This window comes from Harpia harpyja, chromosome 19, assembly GCF_026419915.1.
Source record: "Harpia harpyja isolate bHarHar1 chromosome 19, bHarHar1 primary haplotype, whole genome shotgun sequence".
Classification (NCBI taxonomy): Eukaryota; Metazoa; Chordata; class Aves; order Accipitriformes; family Accipitridae; genus Harpia; species Harpia harpyja.
This window is the reverse complement of record NC_068958.1, coordinates 15,973,445-15,997,288: the sequence shown is the minus strand read 5'-3', so window position 1 is coordinate 15,997,288 and position 23,844 is coordinate 15,973,445. Positions and strand designations below refer to the sequence as shown.

At 59.2% G+C, this 23,844-nt stretch overlaps 2 protein-coding genes across 2 annotated transcripts; both read left to right on the top strand.

Annotated features, from left to right (window-relative positions):
- The first annotated feature begins 3,709 nt into the window (after positions 1-3,709).
- Positions 3,710-5,553, top strand: LOC128154220 (SUN domain-containing protein 3-like). Its single transcript, XM_052814484.1, has 4 exons — positions 3,710-3,772; positions 4,330-4,442; positions 5,102-5,269; positions 5,455-5,553. Exons 1-4 carry the CDS (start codon positions 3,745-3,747, stop codon positions 5,551-5,553), a joined length of 408 nt encoding a protein of 135 aa, XP_052670444.1. The 5' UTR covers positions 3,710-3,744.
- An 8,583-nt stretch (positions 5,554-14,136) lies between these two features.
- LOC128154219 (sperm-associated antigen 4 protein-like) lies at positions 14,137-18,260 on the top strand. The gene is made up of 8 exons (XM_052814483.1): positions 14,137-14,142; positions 14,344-14,384; positions 14,640-14,736; positions 15,305-15,398; positions 15,956-16,068; positions 16,716-16,883; positions 17,244-17,333; positions 18,117-18,260. Exons 1-8 carry the CDS (start codon positions 14,137-14,139, stop codon positions 18,231-18,233), a joined length of 726 nt encoding a protein of 241 aa, XP_052670443.1. The 3' UTR covers positions 18,234-18,260.
- The last annotated feature ends 5,584 nt before the right edge of the window (positions 18,261-23,844 follow it).

Here is a 23,844-nt window from a genome sequence, read left to right as displayed (position 1 = left end):
AGAGGAGAGGGGCTGGGAGACCGGCAGTGCCCAGGGAAGAAGTGGGGGGCCGCGGTGGGGGACAGCAGCCTGTGCCCCCTCCCCGAACGGCCACTGAGAGGTGCCTGCCAAGGGGCGGGTTAGTGCCAGGGCCCAGGGAGCAGGGAGGGACGGGGTGGGAATCGGGCTGTGCTGCCGGGTCGGCTTCCCAAGGCGGGGGACTGCCGCTGCCAGCTTGCTTCCTCTTCTCCCGCTGCAGGCCTGTAAAGCAAAGGATGGGGAAAGGAGAGGAGGGGACCCCTAGAAGCAGCCCAGCTGTGCTGCCCTCTCTCGCTGCTGCTGGGACGGCCCGTCCTCTGGCAAGGGCCTCCGCTCAGGCTACTCCTGAGCCCACCTCGGCTCCCGTGGCGTGGGGACGGTGGGCAACCGGCATTTGTCTTTTTCCTCCCACAGTAACCTCTGCATAGAGATGGAGGTGCTGACCCTGCCTTCGATGCCAGCTGCCGGCTCAGCCATTCAAGGGCCTGCCAAGTGGCGCGACAAGGCCACAGAAATTGCAAGTAAGCTCAGCACTGCTGCTTGCCGCGAAGTCCTCTGGGGTGAACTTGGAGAGCTGCAGTGTGCCAGAGCTCTGGCCAGATGTCACAAGTGGCAGGAGAAGTGCAGGCTGCCCTGCTGCTCTTTGCCCCAGGGAGGGAGTGGGTAGGACTCGGTGCCCGCCTCCCCACAGGGAGCTGCAACACGTGTGGCTGGGCATCCTAGTGAAGAGACCTCAAGAGACAGGCCTAACTTTTGTCTGGTTTCTTTGCCCAGGGACGGCCTTCAGCCTTGCTTGCCAGCCGGCAGGTGCCCTTGTCTCCCTGTGGAGACACGTGCTGAGCACACGCGTCTTCGCCGTGTACGTACTACATGTTTCTGCTGTGGACGGGGGGAGAAAGGGGATGTCTGAGGGTCAGTGCAAGCCAAGGGGAGGGTCAGTGCAAGGCAAGGGGAGGGCAGAGGGTGTTGCCCAGCCAGCAGCTGGGGCTCCCACTCGGGCGCTGCTCGTGCTGTGGCCAAGAGCAAAGCCCCTCGGCAGTCTCACTCCCACGCATTTGCTGGAGCCCCAAACTTTGGCTGCGGTAGGACAAACTGCCACGTAGCCGGACGCTCGGGTGCGGAGCCAAGCCTCTGCAGGGAAGGGTTTTCCCCAGCTCCAGCAAGAGACCGTGTGGGTCGGGGAGGGCTCTGGGAGGAAAGCCAGACAAGGCTCCTGTGCTTCCCCGCTGTGCGGCAAAACAGCCCTGAGAGAGATCGGTGTGATCGCAAGTGAGAACAGGCGTGCTTTCTCAGCCAAAGAGAGAGCGGGGTCCACACCAGAAAGACTGCTGAGAAGCTGAAAAGCAGGTCTTCATTTGCTCGACCTCTTTACCTCCCGGGATCATTTGCATTCCCTTTCGGAAGGTGCTCCTGGAGCCCGCCCTTTGGGGAAGATCTGCCGGCAGTGTTGAACGGTGTGGACAGAAATCGTGTTCCTCCTGGGCGCTGCTCTGTCAGCTCTCCTGTCAGCAGCAGGCTTCCAGAACGGTGGCTTTTTGGCCTGAAAAGGGAAATCTACCTGTGCAGGGGCTCGCCCGAGACTTGGGTCATTGACAGCCACAGGACTCCCTCTTTTCCAGGCAAAAGATGGCCCTACAGAAGAGGTTCTTGAAAGTTGTCATCTTGTTGCTCCCAGTGGCTCTTGGTGAGTTCCCATGGGCAAACACCCGAGAGCGACAGCCTGGCTGTGCTGGATGCCAGCTTTCAGCTGGCCAGCTTTCCTTTTGGGCCAGTATGGGCGGAAACTCCCGTGGCCCAAGTGCTTCGTGAGTATGTCCTTGACTGGGACCGGCTTTCGGACTACCAGGAAGACTGGCAGTCTCCCAGCCGTGCTGCTGCTCTGGCCGCTGGTCCGAATGGCTTGCTTAGTCTGCAAGTCTGCGAGAGAAGGGTGTAGGTTTCCAAGCCCGAACTGGGGATTCCCAGAGGGGAGGGGCCATGCAGGGGGGCCGACGGAGAGGTACCTCTCCTAGCCCATGCAGCCTGGTCTTGGTGCTCGCTGAAGCAGTGAGGGGAGATGGGGAATAGCTCTGGGGCACCGAGCACACCTGAAGATCACGCCTGCGCAGTGCCCTCAAGCCTGGGCTGATGACCCCCAGTCAGAGGCGCGTCCTCTCTCTGCACCCCACGTTCCCCACCTCCTCAGCTAACCTGCTGCCCCACCCCCCAAGGCAACAGGGAGGAGACAAGGGGACTGCAGGGATCGCTGGCAACCCTAGTCAGATAACCGTCTCTTGGTGATGTGAATTGCAGCTGGCGTTTACTGCAGGACCTCACTGCCACTGTGGACCATGCGGGCCAAGGGACTGATGGAGGTCGGTGACTCTTGTGGGACGGGCACCTCCTGCAAGGGAGCGTTGCTGACAGTGGCTGGATAAATCACGGGCTCTTCTGCTTCCATGCAGGGTGACCCAAAGAAGCAGCAGCTTGTGCCGTGTCTTCCTAGGGAAGCCTCTCCTGGGAAGCCCCGGCAGCTCTGGTAGTGGATGCTCTAACGGAGCGTTTTTCCCTTTCAGGAGCTGACGTGTGAGTCTGCAGCAGAATGGAAGATGCAGCGGTAAGAGATGTTGCCTGAGCTGGAACTGGCTCTGTGCAGAAGCGTCAGCCGACCTCGTGCTAGCTGCACTCATTTTCCTAACAGCCAGGGCTCCCGTGCTTCCCCCCTGCCTTTGCCTTTTGCTCAACCTGGTGCAGAAGGGAAGCACTCGCAAAGCAGGGAAAGCACCTGTGTCTCTCCTCCTTGCTGAGCTCAGACACCCCCCCAGAGGGGATGGGCTGCTCTCTGACAAGATCTGCTTTCTTGTTCCTGCAGGCACTTGTGCGCTTTGTTGGCGGAGCAAAACCAGAAGATGCAGCTTCTTCTGGAGGAGGTGGCTCAACTGAGGGCGGAGATCAGCAGTGCCAAGAAGGTGAGCCTGCGTTTTGGGGAAGGAGGCTTGGCTGGGCAGAACCCCCCGAGAAGGTACTCCGTGGGGTTGTTGGTGGGGTCGGACTGCTGACTGCAGCAACCCAGCCTTTACCCCAGGGGCTTTGCTGGGTGAGCTTCTGCACTGCACAGGCCCTTCTCCAGCCCCAGTCTAACCGGGCCGCTTCAGGCAGCGGAGAACTCCCGACAGCCTTCCCTTGGCACACCATTGCCTCTGGCTGCTCTGGCCGGGCCCCTTCAGGCAGCGGAGAACTCCCGACAGCCTTCCCTTGGCACACCATTGCCTCTGGCTGCTCTGGCCGGGCCCCTTCAGGCAGCGGAGAACTCCCGACAGCCTTCCCTTGGCACACCATTGCCTCTGGCTGCTCTGGCCGGGCCCCTGAGGCAGTGGTGAGACCCAGGCACGCTCACGGGGCCAGCCATCGCTTGCAGGGCCTGAGCCCGGCTCCCGGCTGACCTGGAGAGCGTGGAGGGTGGGGACGAGGGTGTGGGGACCCTCGTCAACCCACCTCGGGGCCACGGCCACAGATACTGTTCCTCAGTCCTCGCGGCTCATGTCAGCAGCAGAGAGTCTTGCATCTCCGTGGACAAGGCTTGCCTTGCATTTCTGACGCTGACCCTTTGCCTCCGCGGGCGCTAGTAGCCACGCTGAACTGCCCGCTGATGCGGTCCTTTTCTGTGTTCCTTTATGGCAGCGTTCCCAGGAAGGTGAGGAAGTGAACCAGGCAGCGTCCAAGACGGCTTTGGAAGTCTATGTCGAGATGTCTGACTGGGCCCTGAAAAGCTCTGGTATGGACACAAGCAGCCCAGTCTCCTTGCCCTGCGCTTGTCTGTAGCGCTCCCCAGAGGAGCCTGTGCTCCAGGCGCTGCTCTCCAAAGTGGGGGAGCTTCAACGCTTCACGGGGTCCAAGAGCAAAGCTGTGGCAGAGTGGGTCTCTCAGACTCCCTCCCAGTCCTGCCCTCGGCCTCCGCACGCGTGCCTCTGGTGCTGCCCTGGCACGCGTTCCTGTGCTGATGGAGGGGCTCTCTTCCTCTCCCCTGCATTTGAAAAGGGAATGGCTGGGCCGTCCTTTGCTGCCCACGCAGCAAGCCCTCAGCTTTGGTCTGCTGTCATTCACACGGGCACCTGCTGTCTCCCAGACCCCTCAGACCTTCTCCTCGTGGCACTGTGAGAGAAGAAGTCACCAGGCACGTGGATGCCGTCGTTCCCCTGCGCAGCTGGGCACCCCCACCAGCGTGGTGACTGACAGACGTGGAGCTGGCCGGCGGCGGCACAAATAGTGTCTGAGCACCAAGTCCTCCTCGTCTGTGGCCTCTTGCAGTCACCTGCTCTCCCTTCCTTACAGGTGCCACCATCGACATGCAGAGAACTTCTGAGACCTACAACTGCAAAGAGAATTGGGGCTGCAGGGTTTTATGGTTCTTTCGCCCTGCCAACCCTCCTGATACTATCTTGCAGGTATCGTAGCAGAAATCATCAGTGCTGGTTTCCTTCCTTTTCCCTTCCTTCCTCCCTTCCTCCCTTCCTTCCTTCCTTCCTTCCTTCCTTCCTGTGAAGTTGGGGACCAACCTCAGGGGCTTTCCCCTCAGTCCAGTGGTACTGCTCAAGCTCAGCGTGTTGATCAGGTTCCTGAAACCAAAGCTCAAACACAGGGCTGGGCTTGCTAGAAAGAAATCAGTGGTTCCCCTCAGGAGGGGAACAGAGCTGAACTGAGCTGAACTGCTGCATCTCACCCATAGTCCTCTGCCACAGCTGAGTGAAAGAGCTTCTCCCTGGTGACCCCGTTTCCACACTCATCCCTAACAGCGCCTTTTCAGGGGTGGGAGGCGGGAGGTGGGGGGTGCCCTGCAGAGCCACTGGGCAGAGACATGTTTCTGCTCGGCCCTGACTAGGATGGTTTCCTAAGCGGTATTCTCCTCTGCGCCATAATACTGAGAGCCCCCTTTGTCAGGCAGGGAAGAAGGCCTCCTGCCTTTGTCCATTTCCTCACAGGCGCCTCACTTTCGAGCTGAAATAGACCCCACAGACGCACCGGTGCCTAAGCTTCAAGCTACGTGGGCAGCTGTGTTGGCCCCAACACTCTCTCACCCTTCATCGCTCTCGCGTTCTGGTTGCAGCCGGATCTTTCCCCAGGAGACTGCTGGCCTTTACAAGGGCCTCAGGGCCAGGTGGTCATCAGGTTGCCAGCACGAGTCCACCTGACCGCCGTCACGATGCAGCACATCTACAAAGAGGTCTCTCCATCTGGGACCGTCACCAGCGCGCCCAGAGACGTCTCTGTCTTTGTAAGTCTCTGCTGGGCGCTTCTGGTGGGGATCTGGCCCCGGGGAAAAGCCATGACCGGGTCTTGCTTGCTTGTGTGCATCCGCGGAGCTTTGTGTCCTGCTCTCTCCTGAGCACTGCAGTGCCCCAGCGGGATACTTCAAAGGCTCTAGAGGTTTCATCCCTCTTAAGACTTGTTCTGGCCAAGCACCTGGGGGTTCTTGACCAAAACTCAAGGCAGAGACTGAGCTGCGCCCTAACCAGTGCTAGACTACTGCTAGAGCCGCAGGAGAGGCTGGGCAGATAACAGGGCCGATCCAGCGCGTACGTTCCCTCTTTGTCGGGATGAGTCTGAGCTGCTCTCCTTGTGCTTTGCCCCCGAGGGAGTGGATGCGGACGGAGAAGAGGAAACTCTCCTTGGGACGTTCACGTACAACGTGGAAAAAGAGGCCACTCAGACCTTCCCTCTGAAGGTAGGGTCCAGGCACGGGGACAAGAGCAAAACAGGTTTGCCTGCAAGTCCATGGCAGGAAGAGAGTGAATGCTTTCTCCCTGGGCAGAGGGGCCCGGACCACCGCTGAGAGAGACCCGGCGGGGTTGGGAGGGCTGAGTAGCACGCGGTGGTGGCAGCAAAAGGATAGCAAGGGCAGGGCAGGGCCAGGCCCGTGGGAGCACGAGTCCTGAGAGATCCCTGGCTGCACCCACTGCCTTCAGCAGAGCCAGCTGCACACGCGGCCACTCCACCCAAGCAACGGCTTTGTGCCGTGGAGAAATGGACGCCTGGCGGCGAAAGCCGTCGGGCAGCACCGCCGCTCCATCCTGTGGCCTGCTGGCAGGCTGGACAGTGTCCTCTCCTCCCAGCATAGCATGCCCCTTCTCTCCCGGTGCTCTCACGCCTGCCGGGAGGAAAGCAGGCAGAGCAGACAGCGGGAGCTTGGTGGCCTTGCATGCCGGCTGCCCCCTGCATAGGAGCACCTCCCCGGCCTCTCTGTCAGCACAGAGCAAGCAGCAGAGGGAAGGGGCAGAGGGAAGGGAGACGCAGCCCCAGCCGGGCCGGCATGCAGAGGATGCCAGCCAGGTGCCTTCCCCCTCCCCGTCTCCCCAGCCTGCCCAGCAGCCCCGGTGCCAGCAGTGAGCCTCACATTTCCACAGCCGCTTCCAAGAGCTTCCTCCTGAGCAAGGAGCAGGGCTGGCAGGGGGAGATACGTTGGTTGCATTGTCGCTCTTAACGTCCCCGTTTCCTTTTCCCTCTTTTCTTCGCAGGACGCGCCGCTTCCCAGAGCCTTTTCATATATCAAACTTCTCGTGAAGAGCAACTGGGGAAACCCAGCGTACACCTGCATTTATCGAGTGCAGGTTCACGGGAAGATGGCAAACTAGAAAGCCTCAGCCGCAACCCAAGAAGAAAAAGCAAGACAGACGTAAAAAAGCGAAGAAAAACGGGGGCGGGGGGGAAATAAAACAAAAGAAGAAGATGTGGCAATTGAGATCGGCGTAGAAGACCTGTCTCCAAAGTGGGGTGCGCAAGAAGGTCCATTGGGGGGCGGGCGGGAGTGTGTGGAAAAGGTCAGAACGTGATTGTTTCCTAAAACAGAGGGTGATATTAAGCATTCCTAAGATTTAACCTAGCGAGGAGGCTCCGCAAGGAGCACCAGCCTCGGGCAGGCAGAAGGACCCGGCTTCCGTTACGAGCAGGGAGACTGCCACCCGCCCCCAGAGCCGGCTCTGCAGGAGCTCTCCCAGGAGCCCGCCCACCCTCGTCCGGGCTTCTCGGCCAATGGCGCCCGCCAGGCGGTGACAGGCAGGGCCCCCCGCCAGCCACTGCAGAGCCCTTCTCTGGCCCCGCCCCGCCCCGCCCCGGCCCCGCTGGCGTTGCAACTGGGCAGCCTGCAGGCGCGGGTTGCGGGCCGAGCCCCGAGCCTCGAGCCTTGGTGTCGTCCCCAAAGGGGGTGTCGGTACGCGGTGTGCAATGAGCCAGTCTCACGCACAGAGACGAGATATTGTTGATTACAAAGCTGTGCAAGTTTGGGTGCTAGGTGGTAGCTCCACAAAGCTAGCACGCCTGGGGATTCTCCAGAGTTCCTTTTATATACATCCTTATCAGTTGGTAGGTTTCCTCAGACTGCCCTCTAATGCCCATCGGTTAGTAAGTTGCATATGGTTACACAATCTTTACTCTTACCACGCGTGCTCTGTGAGTAAGGGTCTCCGCCTGGGCCGGGGTCTCCTGCCCAGTGGGTGTCATTTTCAGCATTACAATGAGGGTAGTTTGCTTAAGGACCCAGTTTAGCTGACTATCCAAAACGAAGTATGTGATAAATGATTTAGTCCCAAACCGGATTTTAATTAAAGTTTACAATTTATTAAATGAATAAAGGCAAGCAAACAGCGCTGGGCGCGCCGGGAGCCTCTGCTCTACCAAGACGCGTGCTGTGAAAAACAACACAGCTTCTTTTACAGTCTAGCATTAGTTACATATTCATAATAGGCGTGTTCTCCCTAAAAAACTTTCCACCTCCTGGCTGCGCAGGTGCAGTAGTTCTTTTTGTATCTTTTCAAACTCTCCCCAGCAACCAGGGGGTCCTCCAGGCAATGCATCTCCGACCAGGCTCCCCCACTGCTCAGGCACAACAGCAGACATCTTGTGTAACAGCCGACACCCTGCACAATACCAGCTGTGGCTACCAAAACCCAAACAAGTTCAACAGCAAGACATAGCAGACACTTCCCTTTTAACAAATGCATATAACAAATTGCTTATACACAGTTATCTCAATACACCCCATACTCACACATACCAAGGGTCACCCCGTTCACAACATCGTTCAACACCATGACAAATGCCTCAGTTCTCCCTTAAGATCTCTTGCTTAACACTGTGTAGTTAATCAGCTCAAAACCAGTTTTGAGCTAGCAAAAAAAGAACTATATACATGCTATCTGTTTCCCCTCGGTCTGCGGTTATACAAAGACCGACAAAGTGGTTAAAGATTATAAATTCAGCGAGGGTCACATTTTACTATGCGACTCTAGCATTGTTTTATATTGACACGAATCAGGTGAACACATTTCACAAAGTATAAACCTGATAATTAGAATAGGTACAGCTGACATATTTTCCAGGATGTTCCTTCTTCAAGGATAGCCAACTCCTCATGAGAAGTTCTCTAACTCATGGCTTCTAACAACCTCAGGGACGGTCACCCTGATGCTAGACATTGTGTACCTATTTGGTTTTCTTAGTGTGTGCGACATCTAACTTCACTAAATTCTTCATCAATTTTTAACCCTCTACTTGCGTAGATAACATTGGGACAGCTCTTCGGGGCTCCCCGGGCCGGGGGTTGGCAGCTCCTCCCTCACTTTCCCGACAGCGGGGCCGGAGGAGCAGACGGAACGGTTTGGCCTAGCACCTTCCCGGCATCCGGGCTGTTGGTTTGTCGGTGAACCCGTCGTTTCTGTAAAACGGGTGTGGGGAGCCTGTCTGACTGGCCTGTCGGAAAGCCCATTCCTCAGCCCATGAACATCCCCGTTCTAGATCTCGCCACTCTCTGTCGGGGGTCCTTTTGTGTCACATTGATAAGTGTCGACGGGGAATTTTCGAGCGTTTTGCCCCATGTTATTCTGACCTCCCCGTGGCATTTGGACGACCCTGACCTGTCGCTCCTTTTGACGGACCACCGTCTCTGGGGCTCCCAGAAAGGCTGTCCAGTTCTGCAGCCCTTGAGGTGTTCCCGTCGTGGGCTCCACCCAGGTTAGGGTTGGGTTGCATAAGGTTAGGCTCTTTGGTCCCCCAGGCGCTGCAACACTTTGGTTTTCCCTCCCGCTGTTGCTACTGGGGACATCGTGTCCGGGGGTGTGGCGCCTTCTCCATTACGGACATCCCGGGCAGCCAGTCTCGCTGTCCACTCGGAAAGCTCGTCCAAAGGATTGCAGGGATGGGGAGGGTTAGCAGCCCACGTTCCTGGCGGCTGTCTAACAGCATGTAGTATTGGGAGGGCGTCAGGGTAGCGGGAGCATTCCCTGGGTGTTGTCGGAGGATCCCAAGGGGTTCCTGAGAGGTGGGGCTGGTGGGTGGGCGTGCCAGGGTGCTATTGTGATGCCTTGAATGAAGGCTGGAGCTGAAAGACTCCATTGTATTTTGTAGCGCTTTTAATTTGTGCTTGCTTGAGCGACTTTGAAGCTTTTGGTATGTAAGAAAACCTTGAGGTTTGTTAACAGTATGCACAAATAGATGAGAAGCCTTAAGTTCTGCTGAGCTTTGTGATTAAAACCTGCCAGGGCCAGCTAACTAGGAAGAAGAGATGAACCACCCCTGAGATGACCCGCACTGCGCGTGCCTTAAGAGAGAGTTCAATTAGCGGACACCAAGAAAATGACCACCAGAGGGTTTCAAAGACCCCAAAAGACCACCGACCCATTTAATAGCGCATGCCCCAAAGGGCGGACACTATGTAAATAATTTCTGGGAAATTACATGAATAGGTACAACAGTTTGGGGAAATGTAATGAATATGTATATATTAGAACAATATAAGCTTTGCTTGCTGTGGGTAACGGTATGCACGCAAGGAGGAGCTATGCCCCGTGCATCCAGCGCTGCAATAAAGAATGCCTGCTTTCTAAGACTCCAAAACTGAGCCTTAGAGAGTTTCTTCGACCGGCTTTTTCGGTAGCAATTGTAGTTGTCACGTGAGGTTAGTAGGGTTGCTGGGTCATCCCAGAGAAGCCACTGGGGTCTCTAGGTCAGCCCAGAGGAGCTGTTGTGCATCTTGTTGAGGAGAAGGGGGCACGGTGGCCCTGGGCAGTTGCCCACAGGCCACCGTGGGAGGCGGAGTCCCCCCGTGTCAATGTGGAGCCTGAGGGGCCCAGCCCCAGGCGGGATGCTGCCATCGCTGCCCGATCCCACAGGAACCCCCTTCCAGAGCTGGACAAGGGAAGCCCGTTCCTACCCAGAGGATCACACCCAAATACCGCCCAACTGCCCGAGTGCGAGAGCCGCCCAGCCTGCCGCAAGGCCCCCAGGCGCCCTTTGCTGCCAGGGCCCTCCTGCCATCAATGGCACTGGCAGCTCTGCTGCCTGGACGGCCCACTGCACGGGGGCGGCCCAGGGGTCCAGGCAGGCCTGGGCTGCCCATGGGGAAACGGGCACCTCGTGCTCCCCTGCAAAAGCGGGTGGCATGGCTGGGTAAGCTGCAGCCCCGCACCGCCCCAGCGCAGCTTGGGCCTGCACCGGCGTGGGACTCCCACCGGCCAGTGAGGGGGGACATGGCGGGGCTGTGCTCCATGCGCCCTGTGTCCCCGTGCTGCCATGCTGGGACCCTGGTACAGGCCGCGCTGCCCAGTGGTCCCAGCGCAGCCCGTGGCCCTGCGCAGGGACCCTCCTGGGCCCTCGTGAGACAAGGAAGGAGCCCACTCCTATTTCAAACGAGGGAAGTCAAGCCAGAATCAGCAAGGGCGAGAAACAAAACGGTCCTTGTTAACCAAGACGTACCGCTGGGCCCCTGACAGCACATCTGGGCTATTGGGTTTTTCTCCTTGGCGCACGAAACGGTTGCAAGGGGAGAAACGCCGCCGGAAGCATGGGGCGAGAGCAAAGTCCCCTTTCCAGCGCCCTTTCTGGTTACCCGAGGATGCCCGGGAGAGCTGGAACCCTCCCCGGCAGGCCAGGCCAGGCCAGGCAGCCAGACCCGGCAGGGGAGCGTGGCAGGGTTCGGGGGGGCCCACAGGCATGGGCTCCCACCGCCCGGGAGGGCCGCAGCCGTCTTGCCCCAGGGGAGACCACGGGGTCTCCCTGCCCTGCTCAGCCCTGGGGAGCCCCATTGTGACGTCAGAGCCACTGCCACTGTGAGGTCAGAGCTGGCCACCACACAGCCCTGTGGCGGGCCAGGAAGGATCCCACAGCTGCCGTGTGGCTGTTGCCCTGGGCAGGCGCACTCCTGCTGGGGGGCAGCGTGGGGCTGCTGCCACCGGCGCTGGTTTTGCCCGGACAGGCCGCACTGCTGGGGCTGAGGAGGAGGAAGAGCTGAGCGGGGAGCCTGCCTTTGCCCAGGGATGGCGAGGAGAAAGGCCCCCCAGAGAAGACGCCAAGGGGCCTCCGAAGGCTCCTTGGGGAATGAGGCCGACCAACAGCCGGCAGGAGAGGCAGCGGGGCCGAGCCGCTGCCAGACGAGTAGGTACGAAGTGGGCTGCTCCTGCCCGGGGCTTCAGGTTAGGGTGGTAGCACGGACGTGGCCTAGCACGGTCAGTGGGGAAGCATGGGGAAGCCGACAGAGGTTTTCTGAAGAGCCCCGTGGCTTGCAAAGCCCCCCTTCTGTGGGGATGGGTCTGGGCTGAAAGCCCGGCTCTCTCGCCCGGCCAAAAGCCAGGGTGCGGCAGGGGCTTTTGGGGAGGCGGTAGCCTCGTGCTGCAGGGGTCGGAGCCCAGCCCTGCTAGCAGCACAGGGAGATTTTGCTGCGCGGGGGGGCCAAGCCCCTGGGACCTGAGACTGGCCCCCTCGGGACGCTGAGGCACAGTCCTGCCTGGCTGAGGGGGGCAGCTGTGCAGAGAGGAGAGGGGCTGGGAGACCGGCAGTGCCCAGGGAAGAAGTGGGGGGCCGCGGTGGGGGACAGCAGCCTGTGCCCCCTCCCCGAACGGCCACTGAGAGGTGCCTGCCAAGGGGCGGGTTAGTGCCAGGGCCCAGGGAGCAGGGAGGGACGGGGTGGGAATCGGGCTGTGCTGCCGGGTCGGCTTCCCAAGGCGGGGGACTGCCGCTGCCAGCTTGCTTCCTCTTCTCCCGCTGCAGGCCTGTAAAGCAAAGGATGGGGAAAGGAGAGGAGGGGACCCCTAGAAGCAGCCCAGCTGTGCTGCCCTCTCTCGCTGCTGCTGGGACGGCCCGTCCTCTGGCAAGGGCCTCCGCTCAGGCTACTCCTGAGCCCACCTCGGCTCCCGTGGCGTGGGGACGGTGGGCAACCGGCATTTGTCTTTTTCCTCCCACAGTAACCTCTGCATAGAGATGGAGGTGCTGACCCTGCCTTCGATGCCAGCTGCCGGCTCAGCCATTCAAGGGCCTGCCAAGTGGCGCGACAAGGCCACAGAAATTGCAAGTAAGCTCAGCACTGCTGCTTGCCGCGAAGTCCTCTGGGGTGAACTTGGAGAGCTGCAGTGTGCCAGAGCTCTGGCCAGATGTCACAAGTGGCAGGAGAAGTGCAGGCTGCCCTGCTGCTCTTTGCCCCAGGGAGGGAGTGGGTAGGACTCGGTGCCCGCCTCCCCACAGGGAGCTGCAACACGTGTGGCTGGGCATCCTAGTGAAGAGACCTCAAGAGACAGGCCTAACTTTTGTCTGGTTTCTTTGCCCAGGGACGGCCTTCAGCCTTGCTTGCCAGCCGGCAGGTGCCCTTGTCTCCCTGTGGAGACACATGCTGAGCACACGCGTCTTCGCCGTGTACGTACTACATGTTTCTGCTGTGGACGGGGGGAGAAAGGGGATGTCTGAGGGTCAGTGCAAGCCAAGGGGAGGGCAGAGGGTGTTGCCCAGCCAGCAGCTGGGGCTCCCACTCGGGCGCTGCTCGTGCTGTGGCCAAGAGCAAAGCCCCTCGGCAGTCTCACTCCCACACATTTGCTGGAGCCCCAAACTTTGGCTGCGGTAGGACAAACTGCCACGTAGCCGGACGCTCGGGTGCGGAGCCAAGCCTCTGCAGGGAAGGGTTTTCCCCAGCTCCAGCAAGAGACCGTGTGGGTCGGGGAGGGCTCTGGGAGGAAAGCCAGACAAGGCTCCTGTGCTTCCCCGCTGTGCGGCAAAACAGCCCTGAGAGAGATCGGTATGATCGCAAGTGAGAACAGGCGTGCTTTCTCAGCCAAAGATAGAGCGGGGTCCACACCAGAAAGACTGCTGAGAAGCTGAAAAGCAGGTCTTCATTTGCTCGACCTCTTTACCTCCCGGGATCATTTGCATTCCCTTTCGGAAGGTGCTCCTGGAGCCCGCCCTTTGGGGAAGATCTGCCGGCAGTGTTGAACGGTGTGGACAGAAATCGTGTTCCTCCTGGGCGCTGCTCTGTCAGCTCTCCTGTCAGCAGCAGGCTTCCAGAACGGTGGCTTTTTGGCCTGAAAAGGGAAATCTACCTGTGCAGGGGCTTGCCCGAGACTTGGGTCATTGACAGCCACAGGACTCCCTCTTTTCCAGGCAAAAGATGGCCCTACAGAAGAGGTTCTTGAAAGTTGTCATCTTGTTGCTCCCAGTGGCTCTTGGTGAGTTCCCATGGGCAAACACCCGAGAGCGACAGCCTGGCTGTGCTGGATGCCAGCTTTCAGCTGGCCAGCTTTCCTTTTGGGCCAGTATGGGTGGAAACTCCCGTGGCCCAAGTGCTTCGTGAGTATGTCCTTGACTGGGACCGGCTTTCGGACTACCAGGAAGACTGGCAGTCTCCCAGCCGTGCTGCTGCTCTGGCCGCTGGTCCGAATGGCTTGCTTAGTCTGCAAGTCTGCGAGAGAAGGGTGTAGGTTTCCAAGCCCGAACTGGGGATTCCCAGAGGGGAGGGGCCATGCAGGGGGGCCGATGGAGAGGTACCTCTCCTAGCCCATGCAGCCTGGTCTTGGTGCTCGCTGAAGCAGTGAGGGGAGATGGGGAATAGCTCTGGGGCACCGAGCACACCTGAAGATCACGCCTGCGCAGTGCCCTCAAGCCTGGGCTGATGACCCCCAGTCAGAGGCGCGTCCTCTCTCTGCACCCCACGTTCCCCACCTCCTCAGCTAACCTGCTGTCCCACCCCCCAAGGCAACAGGGAGGAGACAAGGGGACTGCAGGGATCGCTGGCAACCCTAGTCAGATAACCGTCTCTTGGTGATGTGAATTGCAGCTGGCGTTTACTGCAGGACCTCACTGCCACTGTGGACCATGCGGGCCAAGGGACTGATGGAGGTCGGTGACTCTTGTGGGACGGGCACCTCCTGCAAGGGAGCGTTGCTGACAGTGGCTGGATAAATCACGGGCTCTTCTGCTTCCATGCAGGGTGACCCAAAGAAGCAGCAGCTTGTGCCGTGTCTTCCTAGGGAAGCCTCTCCTGGGAAGCCCCGGCAGCTCTGGTAGTGGATGCTCTAACGGAGCGTTTTTCCCTTTCAGGAGCTGACGTGTGAGTCTGCAGCAGAATGGAAGATGCAGCGGTAAGAGATGTTGCCTGAGCTGGAACTGGCTCTGTGCAGAAGCGTCAGCCGACCTCGTGCTAGCTGCACTCATTTTCCTAACAGCCAGGGCTCCCGTGCTTCCCCCCTGCCTTTGCCTTTTGCTCAACCTGGTGCAGAAGGGAAGCACTCGCAAAGCAGGGAAAGCACCTGTGTCTCTCCTCCTTGCTGAGCTCAGACACCCCCCCAGAGGGGATGGGCTGCTCTCTGACAAGATCTGCTTTCTTGTTCCTGCAGGCACTTGTGCGCTTTGTTGGCGGAGCAAAACCAGAAGATGCAGCTTCTTCTGGAGGAGGTGGCTCAACTGAGGGCGGAGATCAGCAGTGCCAAGAAGGTGAGCCTGCGTTTTGGGGAAGGAGGCTTGGCTGGGCAGAACCCCCCGAGAAGGTACTCCGTGGGGTTGTTGGTGGGGTCGGACTGCTGACTGCAGCAACCCAGCCTTTACCCCAGGGGCTTTGCTGGGTGAGCTTCTGCACTGCACAGGCCCTTCTCCAGCCCCAGTCTAACCGGGCCGCTTCAGGCAGCGGAGAACTCCCGACAGCCTTCCCTTGGCACACCATTGCCTCTGGCTGCTCTGGCCGGGCCCCTGAGGCAGTGGTGAGACCCAGGCACGCTCACGGGGCCAGCCATCGCTTGCAGGGCCTGAGCCCGGCTCCCGGCTGACCTGGAGAGCGTGGAGGGTGGGGACGAGGGTGTGGGGACCCTCGTCAACCCACCTCGGGGCCACGGCCACAGATACTGTTCCTCAGTCCTCGCGGCTCATGTCAGCAGCAGAGAGTCTTGCATCTCCGTGGACAAGGCTTGCCTTGCATTTCTGACGCTGACCCTTTGCCTCCGCGGGCGCTAGTAGCCACGCTGACCTGCCCGCTGATGCGGTCCTTTTCTGTGTTCCTTTATGGCAGCGTTCCCAGGAAGGTCAGGAAGTGAACCAGGCAGCGTCCAAGACGGCTTTGGAAGTCTATGTCGAGATGTCTGACTGGGCCCTGAAAAGCTCTGGTATGGACACAAGCAGCCCAGTCTCCTTGCCCTGCGCTTGTCTGTAGCGCTCCCCAGAGGAGCCTGTGCTCCAGGCGCTGCTCTCCAAAGTGGGGGAGCTTCAACGCTTCACGGGGTCCAAGAGCAAAGCTGTGGCAGAGTGGGTCTCTCAGACTCCCTCCCAGTCCTGCCCTCGGCCTCCGCACGCGTGCCTCTGGTGCTGCCCTGGCACGCGTTCCTGTGCTGATGGAGGGGCTCTCTTCCTCTCCCCTGCATTTGAAAAGGGAATGGCTGGGCCGTCCTTTGCTGCCCACGCAGCAAGCCCTCAGCTTTGGTCTGCTGTCATTCACACGGGCACCTGCTGTCTCCCAGACCCCTCAGACCTTCTCCTCGTGGCACTGTGAGAGAAGAAGTCACCAGGCACGTGGATGCCGTCGTTCCCCTGCGCAGCTGGGCACCCCCACCAGCGTGGTGACTGACAGACGTGGAGCTGGCCGGCGGCGGCACAAATAGTGTCTGAGCACCAAGTCCTCCTCGTCTGTGGCCTCTTGCAGTCACCTGCTCTCCCTTCCTTACAGGTGCCACCATCGACATGCAGAGAACTTCTGAGACCTACAACTGCAAAGAGAATTGGGGCTGCAGGGTTTTATGGTTCTTTCGCCCTGCCAACCCTCCTGATACTATCTTGCAGGTATCGTAGCAGAAATCATCAGTGCTGGTTTCCTTCCTTTTCCCTTCCTTCCTCCCTTCCTCCCTTCCTTCCTTCCTTCCTGTGAAGTTGGGGACCAACCTCAGGGGCTTTCCCCTCAGTCCAGTGGTACTGCTCAAGCTCAGCGTGTTGATCAGGTTCCTGAAACCAAAGCTCAAACACAGGGCTGGGCTTGCTAGAAAGAAATCAGTGGTTCCCCTCAGGAGGGGAACAGAGCTGAACTGAGCTGAACTGCTGCATCTCACCCATAGTCCTCTGCCACAGCTGAGTGAAAGAGCTTCTCCCTGGTGACCCCGTTTCCACACTCATCCCTAACAGCGCCTTTTCAGGGGTGGGAGGCGGGAGGTGGGGGGTGCCCTGCAGAGCCACTGGGCAGAGACATGTTTCTGCTCGGCCCTGACTAGGATGGTTTCCTAAGCGGTATTCTCCTCTGCGCCATAATACTGAGAGCCCCCTTTGTCAGGCAGGGAAGAAGGCCTCCTGCCTTTGTCCATTTCCTCACAGGCGCCTCACTTTCGAGCTGAAATAGACCCCACAGACGCACCGGTGCCTAAGCTTCAAGCTACGTGGGCAGCTGTGTTGGCCCCAACACTCTCTCACCCTTCATCGCTCTCGCGTTCTGGTTGCAGCCGGATCTTTCCCCAGGAGACTGCTGGCCTTTACAAGGGCCTCAGGGCCAGGTGGTCATCAGGTTGCCAGCACGAGTCCACCTGACCGCCGTCACGATGCAGCACATCTACAAAGAGGTCTCTCCATCTGGGACCGTCACCAGCGCGCCCAGAGACGTCGCTGTCTTTGTAAGTCTCTGCTGGGCGCTTCTGGTGGGGATCTGGCCCCGGGGAAAAGCCATGACCGGGTCTTGCTTGCTTGTGTGCATCCGCGGAGCTTTGTGTCCTGCTCTCTCCTGAGCACTGCAGTGCCCCAGCGGGATACTTCAAAGGCTCTAGAGGTTTCATCCCTCTTAAGACTTGTTCTGGCCAAGCACCTGGGGGTTCTTGACCAAAACTCAAGGCAGAGACTGAGCTGCGCCCTAACCAGTGCTAGACTACTGCTAGAGCCGCAGGAGAGGCTGGGCAGATAACAGGGCCGATCCAGCGCGTACGTTCCCTCTTTGTCGGGATGAGTCTGAGCTGCTCTCCTTGTGCTTTGCCCCCGAGGGAGTGGATGCGGACGGAGAAGAGGAAACTCTCCTTGGGACGTTCACGTACAACGTGGAAAAAGAGGCCACTCAGACCTTCCCTCTGAAGGTAGGGTCCAGGCACGGGGACAAGAGCAAAACAGGTTTGCCTGCAAGTCCATGGCAGGAAGAGAGTGAATGCTTTCTCCCTGGGCAGAGGGGCCCGGACCACCGCTGAGAGAGACCCGGCGGGGTTGGGAGGGCTGAGTAGCACGCGGTGGTGGCAGCAAAAGGATAGCAAGGGCAGGGCCAGGCCCGTGGGAGCACGAGTCCTGAGAGATCCCTGGCTGCACCCATGCCTTCAGCAGAGCCAGCTGCACACGCGGCCACTCCACCCAAGCAACGGCTTTGTGCCGTGGAGAAATGGACGCCTGGCGGCGAAAGCCGTCGGGCAGCACCGCCGCTCCATCCTGTGGCCTGCTGGCAGGCTGGACAGTGTCCTCTCCTCCCAGCATAGCATGCCCCTTCTCTCCCGGTGCTCTCACGCCTGCCGGGAGGAAAGCAGGCAGAGCAGACAGCGGGAGCTTGGTGGCCTTGCATGCCGGCTGCCCCCTGCATAGGAGCACCTCCCCGGCCTCTCTGTCAGCACAGAGCAAGCAGCAGAGGGAAGGGGCAGAGGGAAGGGAGACGCAGCCCCAGCCGGGCCGGCATGCAGAGGATGCCAGCCAGGTGCCTTCCCCCTCCCCGTCTCCCCAGCCTGCCCAGCAGCCCCGGTGCCAGCAGCGAGCCTCACATTTCCACAGCCGCTTCCAAGAGCTTCCTCCTGAGCAGGAGCAGGGCTGGCAGGGGGAGATACGTTGGTTGCATTGTCGCTCTTAACGTCCCCGTTTCCTTTTCCCTCTTTTCTTCGCAGGACGCGCCGCTTCCCAGAGCCTTTTCATATATCAAACTTCTCGTGAAGAGCAACTGGGGAAACCCAGCGTACACCTGCATTTATCGAGTGCAGGTTCACGGGAAGATGGCAAACTAGAAAGCCTCAGCCGCAACCCAAGAAGAAAAAGCAAGACAGACGTAAAAAAGCGAAGAAAAACGGGGGCGGGGGGGAAATAAAACAAAAGAAGAAGATGTGGCAATTGAGATCGGCGTAGAAGACCTGTCTCCAAAGTGGGGTGCGCAAGAAGGTCCATTGGGGGGCGGGCGGGAGTGTGTGGAAAAGGTCAGAACGTGATTGTTTCCTAAAACAGAGGGCGATATTAAGCATTCCTAAGATTTAACCTAGCGAGGAGGCTCCGCAAGGAGCACCAGCCTCGGGCAGGCAGAAGGACCCGGCTTCCGTTACGAGCAGGGAGACTGCCACCCGCCCCCAGAGCCGGCTCTGCAGGAGCTCTCCCAGGAGCCCGCCCACCCTCGTCCGGGCTTCTCGGCCAATGGCGCCCGCCAGGCGGTGACAGGCAGGGCCCCCCGCCAGCCACTGCAGAGCCCTTCTCTGGCCCCGCCCCGCCCCGCCCCGCCCCGGCCCCGCTGGCGTTGCAACTGGGCAGCCTGCAGGCGCGGGTTGCGGGCCGAGCCCCGAGCCTCGAGCCTTGGTGTCGTCCCCAAAGGGGGTGTCGGTACGCGGTGTGCAATGAGCCAGTCTCACGCACAGAGACGAGATATTGTTGATTACAAAGCTGTGCAAGTTTGGGTGCTAGGTGGTAGCTCCACAAAGCTAGCACGCCTGGGGATTCTCCAGAGTTCCTTTTATATACATCCTTATCAGTTGGTAGGTTTCCTCAGACTGCCCTCTAATGCCCATCGGTTAGTAAGTTGCATATGGTTACACAATCTTTACTCTTACCACGCGTGCTCTGTGAGTAAGGGTCTCCGCCTGGGCCGGGGTCTCCTGCCCAGTGGGTGTCATTTTCAGCATTACAATGAGGGTAGTTTGCTTAAGGACCCAGTTTAGCTGACTATCCAAAACGAAGTATGTGATAAATGATTTAGTCCCAAACCGGATTTTAATTAAAGTTTACAATTTATTAAATGAATAAAGGCAAGCAAACAGCGCTGGGCGCGCCGGGAGCCTCTGCTCTACCAAGACGCGTGCTGTGAAAAACAACACAGCTTCTTTTACAGTCTAGCATTAGTTACATATTCATAATAGGCGTGTTCTCCCTAAAAAACTTTCCACCTCCTGGCTGCGCAGGTGCAGTAGTTCTTTTTGTATCTTTTCAAACTCTCCCCAGCAACCAGGGGGTCCTCCAGGCAATGCATCTCCGACCAGGCTCCCCCACTGCTCAGGCACAACAGCAGACATCTTGTGTAACAGCCGACACCCTGCACAATACCAGCTGTGGCTACCAAAACCCAAACAAGTTCAACAGCAAGACATAAGAGACACTTCCCTTTTAACAAATGCATATAACAAATTGCCTATACACAGTTATCTCAATACACCCCATACTCACACATACCAAGGGTCACCCCATTCACAACATCGTTCAACACCATGACAAATGCCTCAGTTCTCCCTTAAGATCTCTTGCTTAACACTGTGTAGTTAATCAGCTCAAAACCAGTTTTGAGCTAGCAAAAAAAGAACTATATACATGCTATCTGTTTCCCCTCGGTCTGCGGTTATACAAAGACCGACAAAGTGGTTAAAGATTATAAATTCAGCGAGGGTCACATTTTACTATGCGACTCTAGCATTGTTTTATATTGACACGAATCAGGTGAACACATTTCACAAAGTATAAACCTGATAATTAGAATAGGTACAGCTGACATATTTTCCAGGATGTTCCTTCTTCAAGGATAGCCAACTCCTCATGAGAAGTTCTCTAACTCATGGCTTCTAACAACCTCAGAAACGGTCACCCTGATCCTAGACATTGTGCACCTATTTGGTTTTCTTAGTGTGTGCGACATCTAACTTCACTAAATTCTTCATCAATTTTTAACCCTCTACTTGCGTAGATAACATTGGGACAGCTCTTCGGGGCTCCCCGGGCCGGGGGTTGGCAGCTCCTCCCTCACTTTCCCGACAGCGGGGCCGGAGGAGCAGACGGAACAGTTTGGCCTAGCACCTTCCCGGCATCCGGGCTGTTGGTTTGTCGGTGAACCCGTCGTTTCTGTAAAACGGGTGTGGGGAGCCTGTCTGACTGGCCTGTCGGAAAGCCCATTCCTCAGCCCATGAACGTCCCCGTTCTAGATCTCGCCACTCTCTGTCGGGGGTCCTTTTGTGTCACATTGATAAGTGTCGACGGGGAATTTTCGAGCGTTTTGCCCCGTGTTATTCTGACCTCCCCGTGGCATTTGGACGACCCTGACCTGTCGCTCCTTTTGACGGACCACCGTCTCTGGGGCTCCCAGAAAGGCTGTCCAGTTCTGCAGCCCTTGAGGTGTTCCCGTCGTGGGCTCCACCCAGGTTAGGGTTGGGTTGCATAAGGTTAGGCTCTTTGGTCCCCCAGGCGCTGCAACACTTTGGTTTTCCCTCCCGCTGTTGCTACTGGGGACATCGTGTCCGGGGGTGTGGCGCCTTCTCCATTACGGACATCCCGGGCAGCCAGTCTCGCTGTCCACTCGGAAAGCTCGTCCAAAGGATTGCAGGGATGGGGAGGGTTAGCAGCCCACGTTCCTGGCGGCTGTCTAACAGCATGTAGTATTGGGAGGGCGTCAGGGTAGCGGGAGCATTCCCTGGGTGTTGTCGGAGGATCCCAAGGGGTTCCTGAGAGGTGGGGCTGGTGGGTGGGCGTGCCAGGGTGCTGTTGTGATGCCTTGAATGAAGGCTGGAGCTGAAAGACTCCATTGTATTTTGTAGCGCTTTTAATTTGTGCTTGCTTGAGCGACTTTGAAGCTTTTGGTATGTAAGAAAACCTTGAGGTTTGTTAACAGTATGCACAAATAGATGAGAAGCCTTAAGTTCTGCTGAGCTTTGTGATTAAAACCTGCCAGGGCCAGCTAACTAGGAAGAAGAGATGAACCACCCCTGAGATGACCCGCACTGCGCGTGCCTTAAGAGAGAGTTCAATTAGCGGACACCAAGAAAATGACCACCAGAGGGTTTCAAAGACCCCAAAAGACCACCGACCCATTTAATAGCGCATGCCCCAAAGGGCGGACACTATGTAAATAATTTCTGGGAAATTACATGAATAGGTACAACAGTTTGGGGAAATGTAATGAATATGTATATATTAGAACAATATAAGCTTTGCTTGCTGTGGGTAACGGTATGCACGCAAGGAGGAGCTATGCCCCGTGCATCCAGCGCTGCAATAAAGAATGCCTGCTTTCTAAGACTCCAAAACTGAGCCTTAGAGAGTTTCTTCGACCGGCTTTTTCGGTAGCAATTGTAGTTGTCACGTGAGGTTAGTAGGGTTGCTGGGTCATCCCAGAGAAGCCACTGGGGTCTCTAGGTCAGCCCAGAGGAGCTGTTGTGCATCTTGTTGAGGAGAAGGGGGCACGGTGGCCCTGGGCAGTTGCCCACAGGCCACCGTGGGAGGCGGAGTCCCCCCGTGTCAATGTGGAGCCTGAGGGGCCCAGCCCCAGGCGGGATGCTGCCATCGCTGCCCGATCCCACAGGAACCCCCTTCCAGAGCTGGACAAGGGAAGCCCGTTCCTACCCAGAGGATCACACCCAAATACCGCCCAACTGCCCGAGTGCGAGAGCCGCCCAGCCTGCCGCAAGGCCCCCAGGCGCCCTTTGCTGCCAGGGCCCTCCTGCCATCAATGGCACTGGCAGCTCTGCTGCCTGGACGGCCCACTGCACGGGGGCGGCCCAGGGGTCCGGGCAGGCCTGGGCTGCCCATGGGGAAACGGGCACCTCGTGCTCCCCTGCAAAAGCGGGTGGCATGGCTGGGTAAGCTGCAGCCCCGCACCGCCCCAGCGCAGCTTGGGCCTGCACCGGCGTGGGACTCCCACCGGCCAGTGAGGGGGGACATGGCGGGGCTGTGCTCCATGCGCCCTGTGTCCCCGTGCTGCCATGCTGGGACCCTGGTACAGGCCGCGCTGCCCAGTGGTCCCAGCGCAGCCCGTGGCCCTGCGCAGGGACCCTCCTGGGCCCTCGTGAGACAAGGAAGGAGCCCACTCCTATTTCAAACGAGGGAAGTCAAGCCAGAATCAGCAAGGGCGAGAAACAAAACGGTCCTTGTTAACCAAGACGTACCGCTGGGCCCCTGACAGCACATCTGGGCTATTGGGTTTTTCTCCTTGGCGCACGAAACGGTTGCAAGGGGAGAAACGCCGCCGGAAGCATGGGGCGAGAGCAAAGTCCCCTTTCCAGCGCCCTTTCTGGTTACCCGAGGATGCCCGGGAGAGCTGGAACCCTCCCCGGCAGGCCAGGCCAGGCCAGGCAGCCAGACCCGGCAGGGGAGCGTGGCAGGGTTCGGGGGGGCCCACAGGCATGGGCTCCCACCGCCCGGGAGGGCCGCAGCCGTCTTGCCCCAGGGGAGACCACAGGGTCTCCCTGCCCTGCTCAGCCCTGGGGAGCCCCATTGTGACGTCAGAGCCACTGCCACTGTGAGGTCAGAGCTGGCCGCCACACAGCCCTGTGGCGGGCCAGGAAGGATCCCACAGCTGCCGTGTGGCTGTTGCCCTGGGCAGGCGCACTCCTGCTGGGGGGCAGCGTGGGGCTGCTGCCACCGGCGCTGGTTTTGCCCGGACAGGCCGCACTGCTGGGGCTGAGGAGGAGGAAGAGCTGAGCGGGGAGCCTGCCTTTGCCCAGGGATGGCGAGGAGAAAGGCCCCCCAGAGAAGACGCCAAGGGGCCTCCGAAGGCTCCTTGGGGAATGAGGCCGACCAACAGCCGGCAGGAGAGGCAGCGGGGCCGAGCCGCTGCCAGACGAGTAGGTACGAAGTGGGCTGCTCCTGCCCGGGGCTTCAGGTTAGGGTGGTAGCACGGACGTGGCCTAGCACGGTCAGTGGGGAAGCATGGGGAAGCCGACAGAGGTTTTCTGAAGAGCCCCGTGGCTTGCAAAGCCCCCCTTCTGTGGGGATGGGTCTGGGCTGAAAGCCCGGCTCGCTCTCCCGGCCAAAAGCCAGGGTGCGGCAGGGGCTTTTGGGGAGGCGGTAGCCTCGTGCTGCAGGGGTCGGAGCGCAGCCCTGCTAGCAGCACAGGGAGATTTTGCTGCGCGGGGGGGCCAAGCCCCTGGGACCTGAGACTGGCCCCCTCGGGACGCTGAGGCACAGTCCTGCCTGGCTGAGGGGGGCAGCTGTGCAGAGAGGAGAGGGGCTGGGAGACCGGCAGTGCCCAGGGAAGAAGTGGGGGGCCGCGGTGGGGGACAGCAGCCTGTGCCCCCTCCCCGAACGGCCACTGAGAGGTGCCTGCCAAGGGGCGGGTTAGTGCCAGGGCCCAGGGAGCAGGGAGGGACGGGGTGGGAATCGGGCTGTGCTGCCGGGTCGGCTTCCCAAGGCGGGGGACTGCCGCTGCCAGCTTGCTTCCTCTTCTCCCGCTGCAGGCCTGTAAAGCAAAGGATGGGGAAAGGAGAGGAGGGGACCCCTAGAAGCAGCCCAGCTGTGCTGCCCTCTCTCGCTGCTGCTGGGACGGCCCGTCCTCTGGCAAGGGCCTCCGCTCAGGCTACTCCTGAGCCCACCTCGGCTCCCGTGGCGTGGGGACGGTGGGCAACCGGCATTTGTCTTTTTCCTCCCACAGTAACCTCT

What these genes read in the sequence shown, in the direction of transcription:
- LOC128154220 (XM_052814484.1), top strand. Translation starts at nt 3,745, where the DNA reads ATGTCTGACTGGGCCCTGAAAAGCTCTG. An exon ending in CTCCTGATACTATCTTGCAG is followed by an intron (nt 4,443 to 5,101) that starts GTATCGTAGCAG and finishes TTCTGGTTGCAG; the next exon opens with CCGGATCTTTCCCCAGGAGA. An exon ending in CCAGAGACGTCTCTGTCTTT is followed by an intron (nt 5,270 to 5,454) that starts GTAAGTCTCTGC and finishes GTTCTGGCCAAG; the next exon opens with CACCTGGGGGTTCTTGACCA.
- LOC128154219 (XM_052814483.1), top strand. An exon ending in AGATCAGCAGTGCCAAGAAG is followed by an intron (nt 14,737 to 15,304) that starts GTGAGCCTGCGT and finishes CCTTTATGGCAG; the next exon opens with CGTTCCCAGGAAGGTCAGGA. An exon ending in CTCAGACCTTCCCTCTGAAG is followed by an intron (nt 17,334 to 18,116) that starts GTAGGGTCCAGG and finishes TTTTCTTCGCAG; the next exon opens with GACGCGCCGCTTCCCAGAGC.